This window comes from Numenius arquata, chromosome 12 (assembly GCF_964106895.1).
Source record: "Numenius arquata chromosome 12, bNumArq3.hap1.1, whole genome shotgun sequence".
NCBI classification, from domain to species: domain Eukaryota; kingdom Metazoa; phylum Chordata; class Aves; order Charadriiformes; family Scolopacidae; genus Numenius; species Numenius arquata.
This window is the reverse complement of record NC_133587.1, coordinates 35,810,301-35,823,479: the sequence shown is the minus strand read 5'-3', so window position 1 is coordinate 35,823,479 and position 13,179 is coordinate 35,810,301. Positions and strand designations below refer to the sequence as shown.

The 13,179-nt window shown below is 37.5% G+C and overlaps 1 protein-coding gene across 3 annotated transcripts in view; it reads right to left on the bottom strand.

Moving 5' to 3' along the window:
• Window positions 1-13,179, bottom strand: part of LMBR1 (limb development membrane protein 1) — a 68,917-nt gene that overhangs the window by 46,366 nt on the left and 9,372 nt on the right. For 2 of the 3 annotated variants that reach the window (XM_074157781.1, XM_074157782.1), the window contains exon 1: window positions 5,233-5,272. In XM_074157781.1, the coding sequence (XP_074013882.1) occupies window positions 5,233-5,272 (40 nt within the window). Of the gene's footprint in view, window positions 1-2,684; window positions 2,825-5,232; window positions 5,273-7,717; window positions 7,791-13,179 lie in introns of those variants that run through there. The other variant, XM_074157780.1, reaches the window with a different exon arrangement.

Here is a 13,179-nt window from a genome sequence, read left to right as displayed (position 1 = left end):
AGATGAAGGCTACGCTAGACAGAGTATTGTGGAGATATGAACATTTTCTGAACTTGAGTGCTCCTGACAGCACTATCAGCACTCAAAACTTGCACAGATATTTCATAACTAACTTCAAAAAGGTATTGCCACTACACGGAATGACAGGTTTTTTTACAAAGCAGCACAATGCTATTTCGCGAACCTAGTGAATACCACAAGAGGGAGCCCTAACCCAAAGTAATGTTTTGAAATAAAAGTACACCGATTTTTGTCAAGTTGTAGTAAAAGCAGCCCGTGGTCAGATCCAAAGTCTACTGATGTTTCTGAAATCCTCACAGCAAACGCGGTAAATCTTGGTTTAGTTCAGTCCCATCTCACCCCAGCTTTGCAATACGCAGTCAAACTTGGAAACACCAAGATGCTGAATTTACTTCCTTGCTAGCCATTACTATTGGACTTACAAAATATAAATTATACTGTGCATCCATAAAATGGTATCTTCAAAAGATTATCACTTTAAAATCAAAGTATGACAGTCACTGGAAAATTCAAAGGTGCTCCTATGTGACAGCTACTTTTTCCAGCAGATTTCCAACTAACCCAATTTCTCTAAGCAACTCTGACAGAGCGAAAATATCCAAATTGGTCATTATATAATGTTCACTCTCAGAAATATTTTATTCTAGTTTCTCTAAAGTCAATTCAGACACAGAAGGAAGGATTGCTTTCCATTAATTTTTTTTTTTCATGTCTGGAAATAAAGAATATAAATATATCTGAGCAGCCAAATCTGTGTGAAAAATGAGAATTAGCTGGTGTTTTTTCTTCCAAGTAGGAGACATACAAAATTAGCAAACTCCCCCCCCCCCCCCCCATGATGTATGACAAACAGATCATCGAACAACTCAACTAGAAAGAACCTCTGAAGTCATGTAGCCTGATCTGCTGCTTAAGACAGCTCAGGTGCAATGAGGTTGCTCAGGGCTTTAGCCTTTTGGAGGAAAACCTCCAAAGACTTAGATCCTCCAGTTTCTCTGGACAACCTTTTCCAGTGTTCAGCCACCCCCACTGTGCAGAACTGTTACTTTATGTCCTGCAAACACTGCTTCTTGCCTCCCACTGCGCACTCCAGAGCGGAAGTTGGCTCTAGACAAACCCCTCATCACTTGCAAATCCAGCTGTGTCCAGGATTTCCTAATGTCACACCCGAATATTAACCCAGGTGATATTTCTATACCCCTCCTGGGCAGTTCATCCCTACTTTTCAGTTTTGAGCTCAGGAGTTCCCCATTAAGCCAAGTCAACCTCCTATTACACCTGCTCATTTTCTTGCACACCAAGGTGCACATTATGGTGCTTGAAGGTTATCCTTGAAAGCAAGCATCTCTCATGGCGTCCTTTGTCTTCAGGGCACTCTCCAGTAAGGTCCCACATACACACTTCCTAAAGAGGACAAAAGTCTACTCCCTCAAAAATCTAACATCTTTATTCTACTATTTTCCTTCCTCACTTTTCTCAAGTCTTAAACTACTGTCACCACAGTCAGGGTCACCATTGACCACCAGCTTCTCCTTATTCATGGGTTAAAAAAAAAAAATTCTTTTACTGTCCAGATAACACAAAAAATACTCAACTAGTTTCACAGAGATGACAGACAATATGCATTATTTCCTGTCTTCACCTATTCACATTTAATTTGTTGTAAACTTCTTTAATCTTAAAAAAAAGAAAACCAACAAACCACCCTTGCAAGTTTGGGATCTGGCAATTCATAATTTGCTATCTTTGAGTATTACTGGACATTTAGCAGAAAGCACACATCTTTCAGTGATAAATCCTCCAAAGCCCAATTACTATCCCCTCACAAGAGCAGGAAAAGGACAGCACTGTTAACTTGTAAATTATTTGTTCCAGATTAAATAAATTGTTTCAGATCATGAAAGGCCTAGCTCCTTTCTCCAGCCAAAGCTACTAAAGAATGTCCTGTTTACACCAGTTATTTCCCTTAGACACACAGAAGTGTCAAAATTATTTTAAAATATTAACATCCATTATACTTCATAGTGGTAAGCATGTTAACCAATACTGGAAAACACACAAAACTCACTCTGCCAGACATCAAGGCATCATTGCTGCAAGTGCAAGTAATAGTCTTCCCTTGCATCTTGTTTTCCTTGAAATAGTTTATTTTTATTTTGTCTCTTTACCATACTCAATACAATTACATTCTGTAATTTTCCTTGTTTACAAATAAATCACTAACAGCTGGATTTACCTAATCCCAACTGCTCATAGCCAGCAAGTTTCTTAAAACAATTTTTTTTATTTTGAGAATAAATGTATATGTATTATCATAAAGAGATAGGCTTATATACCTCGCATTAACACATGAGAAAGAAGTTTCAATAGTATGTTTTCAAGTTAGCTTCTAGTTAGCTTCTTATTCTATATTAATATTCAAAGCAGTGAATTTGGTTTAATTCCATCAAGACTGCATAATTCTTTAAAAAAGAAAACCCAACGGAAGAGTTAAGACATACTTTTGTGATATATCACACAGTAGCAAACAAACTAGCCAGTAACAGATTAACAATTCAATTAAATTCTTAAATGAAAATGGAGTTATTAGGTTGAAAATAAGAACATATCTGTGCACGTAAAATGAAGACATCCATTTTAATTACATTATGCTGAGTACTAACCATGAATTAGTGAGCCATTTAACCACTGAATATAGTAGTTTTGTGGAAAAGAAAGCAGGATCTCATTGCTGATTATTGAGAAAGGTAGAAGCAGGACTGCACCAGCTGAAACTGCTAGAGTGAAGGTGCTCAAGAACAGCCTGAAATTTAAAGAAATGTACCACTGTTACCACCAACATGCTCTGAACAGGGGGAAAAAAAGTAGTTAGCCTACCTATTAATCAGGTCTGAGGGCAACACATTCTTACATTGTAAAGGAGCAGGAGAAACTGTGATTTCTATAATATTTAACCTCCAAAAAGGTCATTTCAAATACCAAGTAGTTTACAGAATCCAGTAAATATAATTAGCTTTTACCAACTACTACAGTTCTTCTCTTTGGACTTGCACACATTCAATTCCAATGTCATACGCAGGTTAAATTATTGGAGTTCATGGAATACCTTTTCATAAGCCTCCTATTTTAGTTTTCATTTCCCACATACCCACTCACAATGAAAAAAATTCCATTTCTATATTCTTACTAAAATTTTTAAAAGCATAGCAGCTTTTTAATGTCTAAAAAGTGTGTACAATTATACATAAACAAGTATTTTAATACCAAACAAAAAAAATTGCTTTTCTTTCACAAAGTAGTTATTCTACTATTATGTCATAGCTTGGGGTTTTCTGATAGCTGTAAAGTCAATACAGAGAAATTATCAGAATTATATAAAATACTTAAGCTTACTCTGTTTAGATCCCAAATACAATATATGAAATGCCATCTTGTGGCATTAAAAAGAACTGTGTTCTTCAAAAAAATAAGACCAACAAAAACATTCTTACAGAACTAATCCAACGCTAGAATAAAATTAGAAATAATTCTCAAAATTCCACGACAAAAAAAGATAAACTTCAACAGATCATCTCTACAACAGGAATGTCAGTAAGTTGCTTACAGAGATCTTACTCTTCCTTAGCAGTCTACAAATCCATTTTTCATTCTCACAACACTTACCTTACAGAAGAAAGTCTGGTTGACTAGTTTTATTAAAAAATTATTCTTATATGTTTTTATTGGTGGTTTCTGAGGTATTTTTGCATTTTATTAAAGGATGTTTAAGTATTCTAAGCCAGAATTGTGAAACTTAACACACTACAGCCTTTCAAGGTGCTACAGCAGTTTGGCTTTCTTTTCTCCCCCAGCCCACCTCTGACAATTATGCTATGCAAAGAAATATCAATCTGGATATGTTTGACAGTTACTGCTTTTTGGAAAATAACATGCATGCTTAAGGAACAAGACAGCTTAGGTTAAAAGAACAAGCACCATTTTATATTTATAACAACACTTAATGAAAGGTTATTACTCTGATGGAAGTGCTGATCTTGTCTTACACCGTTTTCACATGAAGAACACGGTATTTACGATTGGTATTTGTTGCATTTTAAAGGTAAGCTAGAAAATAGATGCAGGGGGGATAACAGCTAACAAGACAAATTTTACTAATTTTATACTTTGAATATTGAAAAATTCAGAACCAGGCTAAGACCACAGCTGCTATGAAAATCATTCAATCTAGAAGAGCCTTCACTGTAGTGGCACAGGAGAGATTGTCCTCAACTGGAGAGGGAAGAGCTTCATAGCATTTAGAAGTACTTTTCTCTAGATCTGAAGTAGACCTTGTGGCAAATAAGTATTTCAAATTCATAAAAAGTATTGGTATCAGACAATACTGGGAGAAGCGTGTCTAAGATTTACATCACCTCTGTACATCTTTCAAGCTTGCCACAAATGTACAACTAAAAGTGAAGAGCTTGCAATGTACTCGGCACTTTCCCAGGGTACAAGACAAATCAATAAAACACTCAATGATCTCTCCTTCCAAGAGGATGACAGTACCACCATGGAAGAACTAACAACACTGTAATACGCAAGTAGCAAGTCCACGTAGTTTAGCAAATCATGTAACCAAGAGGGCAGCAACAGCTCATCACAGATGTTCTGTAAATCTTCAGACATATTTAAATAGCAGAGATTAATATCTAGCTTTACAAAGGAAGAAGAAGAGGAGAAAGAGTTGCTGGCAGACCAGCAGGTCTGGCAAGTACTTGTCTTCCAGTTGTTATTCTTTTTTAGCTTTTTTTAAGATGACCTAATACAGATGTCTGCTTCGGGGAGAGCTAACTTTCTTTCCAGGATCCACTGCCTCCCTTCACAGACCTTCCATCACAGACCTTCCTAAAACCACCTACATTCTAGAGACCTAAATTTAGGTGCAAGTCTTGCACTGAATCCCACCCCTTGCATCAGGTACTCATGCAATATTCTGGCCAACTTTGTGCCTACCAGGAAAACCACAGGTGAAAAAAGCCCTGGACCAAACTATCTCGCCTCTTCCGTATTACAAGGTGCCACTCGATCAAATCTTTTTTCCTCTGCCCTCTAGCAATCTATTTACTGTCACATTTAAATTGGACGGTTATTTATTTGGAAGAGTACAAGATTCCTACCATAACAATATATTCAGGAAAAAAGACTTCTGCAAAAAAGAGCTATACATACGATATTCTGTTAACGATGGCATCTTCATCCTCTTGTTCATCTGAAAATTAAATTACAGCAGGTTATATTCAATACTTAGTCATCTTTCCTCAGGCCAAAATGTATATACACAGGAATAATTTACAATTAAAATTTAGAATTACTAAAACTATGTATTAGCATCTATATTTTAAAAACATTCCTACCAAAAATTAATACTTTTTTTTGCTAGTCTTAAACTCTTCTCAATCAATGTAACTATGAAGTTATTTCACTTACATACGCAGATCAAAAATTCTTGGAAACATCTTCCAGGGGGGCTCTACGGCAAACAAGCTTTCAGACTACTACTACCATGGCTGCTGTTATGAACTGTCCCCTTTGGGCATCTCTGCAACCAAGGAGAGCAGGCAAGCTACAGGAAAGTCTTCGGGTCCATAGTAAGTACTGCTATAAATCCCTAAATAGATGTTTCACTTTCAGTATCAATGTATTTTTAAAACAAGAAAGCATACCCAGAATACTCATGATGACCACTCAGTTGCTTCCCCTTACTCGTCCCTCCTCCCGACTCCTGGGGATTTGAGGGAGGGAAAAGGAGAGTTGTTGTTGTTCTTGTTTTGGATTAAAGATACCATGGCTTCCCTTCTGGTATCTCACATTTTAGGTCATTTTTGTTCATTTATTCCTCAATTAATACTCCAACTTTTTGAAATATTATCAATATTTAATTCAGGTCAAACATTAATATATCCTTCATTTATTCTTTATATGCTTCTCTACGCACATCTGTACACAAATATATGCATTTCTACATTTGAAATAATTTTAGAGTCAGCTTTCTTTTAAGTCTCCTCAGTTTCCCATGAGAGGTAACTCAAATTTATTTTAAGTTCTAAGAATAAATACAGCAGGTCTTTCAAGTTCTTAAGAGTCATGCACACACCTGAAATGAGCATGTAGCCACTAACAGCATGCTATGTTGAAATTCTTCTGTGAAAGTGCATTGGGTTATTGTTTCTGTTTTTTTGATGGGAATCTCATGGTGTTTTGAGAGACTAAGTCAAGGTCCCTTATGAATCATTTTGGCTAAAAAGCTTGTTGTAGAAACAGCAAACAATTTGTCCTGAAAGAATTCCAGACGTTAACTCTTCAAACATGTCTCATCAGGAAGATCCTAGAGCAGGCTACAAAGTTTGCCTCACTAAACACTCACAAAGCTTTTATAAAGTCAGGACAGCTGCAGAGTAGTCCCTCTCACTAGCTGATGAGATCAGCTGCCAAAAAAGTAATAAAAGTGTCTTTACATCCAGTAGTGTTTGCCAAACCAGTTCTCCATCCCTGTTCTTCCCTATCTCCAAATGGCAGCTGCTTTGTAGCATCCAAAATACTTATCAGGATCAGAAGATAGTATCTATCTTACTTGTTTATTTTTTATGTTTAAAGAAGGGCACTTTTTTTTTTAAAGTGAAATTGAGATTTCCTGAAAAGTTTACTTTTTTAAACATGAATCCATCTATTCAAGCACCTCTATCATAACACAGGTCAATAAACAGTTTCCATTAAAGTTCAAAGTGCCAAGATCATCATGCGTAAGAATGCTTCTCCAGCATGACTGACTATTACCAAGCACCAAGGTCCCAGATAAGCTGTCAAGGGTCAAAGGTTCTGTCATTTTATACAGATTTTTATGCTATTTGTCTTTAGAAGAAAGTGACAGGGGTTCCTACAGACAAGTTTCAGAAAGACAATATTTCTAAAGGAAAAAAATACAGAATTATCTAAAGGAATAAGACTTCAGTGGTGAGGTCATAAAGAACAGGTTAAGAACACTGAAATAACTGTACCTGAACAAAGCAGGAGTTTTTGTAAGAAATGCACTACTTCACTTTTGTATTACTGGCAACCTTTTCACTTTACTAGCTACACCTCTGAACCTGATTTTGGTGCTAGAACACAAGACTGAAAATACTTATTCTGGGAAAACTGACATGAAAGGAGAACAACAAGATCTAAAGGCAAGGGAGGCAGAAGCATCTATTTGAAATTCTCCTCTTTCTTCACTCTCAAAACAGAGAAATTTTAGGCTGCCACAGAGCCACAAAAGATCACCTGATTGTGGCCATCCACCCCACCTCTGTAACAGCCACCCAGCCTCACTCAATTGCAGAGAGTCAGCTATGGCACCTACTGATCCTTTTCCGAGATGCTCTGGTGCACTCCCTCCCTCAGCCAGGGATATTAGAAGGCACCCTGAAGGGTCTGAGAAGTAACAAACAGGCAAACAGGCAACAAACAGGGAAGTGATGGAAACTCATGGCTCAGGGACAAAGGGAACAGATAGAGGGCAAGACAGCAGCATATACAATCAGATCAGTCCAGGCCACCATAGACCAGCAGCCTGAGAAACACTTTTGGTCACAGACCTAGTTCTTCTGCTTTCCTTTCACCTATTCACTTGAAAAACAAAATTATTCTTGAATATATTAAAAAAGTCTATGCTTACCTGCTTTCCTTTTGTATCTTGTGATTATGAAGTAGGAAACTATGTAGAGAACAGCAAATAGGAGAAAACAAATCTGGAAAAAAAATTGCATGTATTAGTTTGTGAAGAAATTATAATAAGAACAAACAGAAAATCCAGCATCAATAATTTAAAATTTAATTCAGATCAACAAAATTCCAGGTAAATGTCAACAGTTATGTTTTATATCTTATTAATAGAAAGTTAAACCAATAAGAACAGTTTAACTAGAACAACAAGTATTGGATCAATTATATGGCCAGCAAGTTTTACTCTGAAATTAAGAAATTTTAAGAATTATTTACAGTGCAATTTTTTGCTTGAGGAAGGGTAAGGTGGTCTGGGTTGTTTTCTGAAGTTTGAATGCACTTGAATTGTAGAAGTTATCACACTGTGTATCCCCTTCACGTGTAACCTAAGGGTAATTGTATTTTACACGATGTGCTCTTGAAGATCTATTTTGGAGTAAGCTAGCAACATATGTGGAAAGAAAGGAGTTCTGTTTACTGTTTCCATCGTGTCTTGAATCAAATAAATTGCAGGCAACAATACACACAAGAGAGTCTCATCTGCCTACAGTAGACGTCCAAGCATGAGACAACATGACATTTCCTTTACACTCAGAAGCCAAGGGCACAAATTCCCTCCTCATAAGGTAGGCAGCTTATTTAGGTCAGATGTACCTTGAGCCCAGCGCAACTTCCATCAAGTTGTTTCTAAGATTTGGCACTAGAATTTCAATACAACAAGGCAAGATGACCAAAACACCTACAAACACGTTGGCAATCTTGGAGGATAGTTTTAACCCTCCAAGCCTTTGTGAGAAACAAAAAGAAAAAAGAACATATTTGCTCCTGAATGAGGCATCAGTGGCTCAACACTACTTCCTTAATCTTCTTTGTTAATACCTATTAAAAACATGAGTCAGAAATGAACAAGGAAGCAGCATGCCATTCCATGATGCCGTGGCCATTAGCCATCACTAGCACCTGGGCAGTCACAGTGAACAGTGCTGTGTGACAACAGCCTATTCTGCTTTCTGTCAGCTGGGAGGAAGCAGATTACCTGCGTGCTACATGCTGAGATGCTACTTGAACTGGCCCAAACTGTTAAGATTCTTTTGCTTGTGCAGGATACTAGCAGCCACCTAATAAAGTCTTAGCACACAGCAGTTAATAAACTGAATCAGGCAAAACTGTTGTTGCAGTTTTTATTATTAAAGTGAGTTTGCCTTATTACCTGTACAAGGTTTTTGCTTCTGTGTTCTTGCTAAATGTTGTGTGGTTTTGCTAGATGTGTTCTATTTCAATCTGAGCTTTAATCTCCTTTGTGACCTGAGATTGCAAAATTACTTCAGAGGCACAGTTGAAGTATTTATTTAATTGATCATTTAAAGATTTGTTGCTTTTAAGAACTCACAGTCTTAAAAAAAAAGGTCAGGAGCAAAAAAGCTACCCTAAGTGAAAGGAAAAAGTGAAAGCGAAGGTAGTGACGATAGCTCTTAAAGATTTACATCTAAATAAGCATATTATATCCAAATCAGCAGAATCACAGGGCGAAAACATGTGTTGCTCAATCAGGAAAGACAGACTTTAAGAAATACCAATAAAAATAAACTGGGAGAGTTATTTCTCTCTCTGCAGTCAGATATTTTAGATAAAATACCAAAGCATAGCCAAGCATCTGAGCATGACATTTGGGTGCCTGCAACTGCCCCACGGATGTACCCCAGTACGGTGACACAGGTCTGAAAGCAGCAGCTGAGCTCATTCTCTGCACAGGCAGCACACTAGTGACATCTGAAATACAGATGCTGGAAAATATTCATAACTAGATCTTTGAATTCAAATATTTAATCTGAATAGTGTTCACCACTCCAACTTTCCAGAGGACACTTCAAAGAGGAAAGGATCTTGATGGAGAACTTAATTTTTCAAATAAATAATTATATTAATACAGAATTTTATTAAGATTCAATTAAAAAAATATGCTAGTATATTTTTGAATCAGGAAGAACAAAAGAACCTCAGAATAGCCTTGGGTTTTCAGAGTACTTTGACACAGCTTGTCCTACCAGTATCAGAAAACACAATGCCAGTGCTGAAAGAGTCCTTCTCTAAGTTTCCAATTCCTCTGAAAACTAGACCAAGGCTACAGACAGAGACATCTAATTTTAGGCATCCACTTTTGAAAATTAGGTATCACATATACTGGGTCAGTAATATTCTTTAAAAATCTGTCAGACCCAAATAGCACTGCCCCTGTGTAAAATAAAGACATAGTTAAGCTCATTTTTGGTTTAATTTTATTTAAGACAAGAACAAAAATTACTGCAGTCTTGTTTGTATCTTCAAATAAAATAGGTGACCTTTATTCTATCTGTGATAGCAAGGTTACGATGAAAATGTGGGTCTGTACTTAAAATACCTCAGTTATCTCAGGGGTACCTTATGAGGGCAGATGAAAGCTGTCCAGTAACACGAACTGTCAAATGTTTTTTTTAGTTTTAGATGACAGCTACTTTGCAACTCAGCAATAAAGTGTAACTATATATCTTGGTGTAATTATCCCTCTCGGTCAGAATTGAGAACAGTTTCGTAAATATTTTATAAAGTAGTTTATTACTGAAAATCCACACAATTTTAAAGTGATTAAAAAAGAAATACATAAATTCTAACCAATGAAAGCTTTAGGAGCTTAACAAAAGAGAATTCATAAATTAGAAGTCCTTCATACTGACCAAAACAAGTCAATAAGCAAACTCAGAAATATTAATTCAGTCTCAATTTCTACTTAGTGAAACCTATGATCCCGAAGTGTTTCTAACCATGCTTTCTGAATAGCTTTCAAAAGGGAGTAGCAAAGCCAGCATCCTAACTATTTTTAGAGTGGAACTCAGTTAAATTGGGGAAAAGGAATGTGTTGTCCGTAATAGCCAAAGAATAGAGTCCACTGTCCTGTCACACTGCAGCCCTGGGTTCTTACTGCTCATACTGCTCTTTGTTTCAGGATTTTTTGTACTGCAAAAAAAAAAAAATACAGCTCGTTTGTACTTGTTCTAGCTTCAGTTCATGTTTCTCAATTATGACTGGGCTTGTATGCAGCACTCCAGGTAAGACCTTATGGCTATATGTGACAGCACTAAGCCTTCCTTTCTGTACTGAAAATACTTCAACGTATTTACTTAAGAATCATGCTAGTAACTTAGCATTATTCTCCGATCACTGAATTCATCCACGCTGTCCTCCCCAATTGCTTCCAGCAGAGCAGCTCTCAAATTACAGTAGAAACTTCTTTTTAGGGTTAAAGTTCATCACCATGTCTTTTTTTATTCCCTTTTAAAAGCCACACCTTAATTTCATATTTTATCTATTATTTGGGGATAATCAAGTCCTTACTGCACCATGTTCTAACCTTCCTTTGTACTGACTACATCTCCTAAAGAATTGGGTTTGTGCTAACAACAGAATGTTTTCATCTAAGCTGAGCAAGATTGCTCTAAATACTGATACCCAAGGAAACTGAATAGTAGCTTTTTTTACCCCAAACACAACACTATTGTCATGTACACTAAAGCCAGTTTCTTATTCACTTTAGATCTTCTATTAAGGCCACTGACTCTAGTTTAAGAAATACTTTCCAATGCATTTCCTGAATATAGCCCTTGGCACGTGCGAAAGAAACATTCTACCAATAGTCATGTGGCGTCAGAAAATACAGCTCTTCCAGGTTTGACTTAAGGAGACAGTGAAGACACTGCGCAGAAAATGTACACAACTGTGATGAATAAGGATTTCTGACATTCCCTGATCATGTCAACTTTAAAAAAACCAAAACAACAAAAAAAAACCCACAAAACCTTCTTATCTTAAAATTTATTTCCTTAAATTCATTCCAACTTTACAGAGGGGCAAAGTAGTTGTGGATCTGTTGCCATAGTTAGATTGCTCCTAGGAAGCTACTTTAAACCCAACTCTGTTACACTCTCACATTATAGGGGAAATACACTCAAATGGACCAAATACAACATCTGGTAGGACAAGCAAAAGAAACCTGTCTTCCCCTGGAGTTCTTAATCTTCATTTGGAAAAGGAAGTACTTTATGCTTCTGCTTAGATTACACACTAGACATGCCAAGAGAAGCTGCTTCTGGAGATGCACTGCACTACATTCTTAGGTATCTTGTATCCAGCTCTTCCACAGAGTCATACTTTTGGATCCGTCATCCAAAGTGATCCAAGCATGATCCAAGTCATACTTTTGGACCTGTACCAGACAGCTCTCAGCTCCTGTGAGAGCAGAGCTAAACTCCACGCGTTGCGGTTTGTAACTGCGAATCTAAGGGGCTGGCACTGAAGGGTCTAGAATTGAAAACAAGCAATAAAGGTCTGAACTAACTCACATTCCATTGTACTTACCCTGCTGACAGTTACTGGAGATCAGCTGACATTAATTTGTCTGTGTGGAAGATCTTTAAAACTTTGGCACTGAAATTCATGCCTTGGATTGGTAAAGCATTATCTTCTGTTGCCAGTGGTAGAGCTACACATTCATGCTAAGAAGGAATATGTTCCAAATGCAGAAGATACCTTTTTTTCCCCTAATGCACACGATACAACCACTCTTCACAATTGTCATTCACGTGTGTGCACTAAAAGCTGCATTTTTGCATACAGAAAGATCAAGAGCTTCTATTTACATAGTACAATATTCTTCCCAACTGCTGTGCAGGAAATACAGCTGTAGTTTATACCAGGAAGAAAGTATACAGCTGTGTTGTCCAATACTTACCAATCAGTGTGCCCCAAGAGCAACCTGGGCTGTATTACCAGAAGCAAAGCCAATTATCATAAGAAGTAATTATCTCTCTCTCCTGTAGCATTCATCAGGTCACATGTAGTTGCTGTGCCCAATTTTGACCCTCCAGGAAAGACACTGGTAATCGCAGCAAGGAAGATCACCAAGATGGTCAGGAGGCTGGAACACTTCTTTGGGGCAAACAGGCTGAAGGACCTCAGCCTGTTCAGCCTGAGGACAGCAAGGCTTCAGGAGGACCTGACAGCAGCTTGTCAGTACCTATGAGGAGGCCATTAAAAAGGCAGAGTAGGGCTCTTGACAGTGGTGCACAGTAGGAGGATGAGACTAGAGGTAAGGAGAGATCCCCTCCACGAGGAGGGCCAAGCAGTGGAACTAGTTGCCCAGCAAGGCTGTACAATCTCCCATCGCTGGAGGTTTTCAAGCCCCAAGTAATCTAGTCTGATCCCACAGCTGACCCTGCTCTGAGCAGGACGCTGGGGTCCAGTGAGCCTTCTGTTGTAGTATCCTGAATAAAGTAGCACCATTAGAAATTTTGTCACCTCGTAATTCATACCCTCTTCCAGGCCATTTATGATAGTGTTTAAAAACATTAGTGTAAGCAGACTACAGATGTCAGACTACATCAG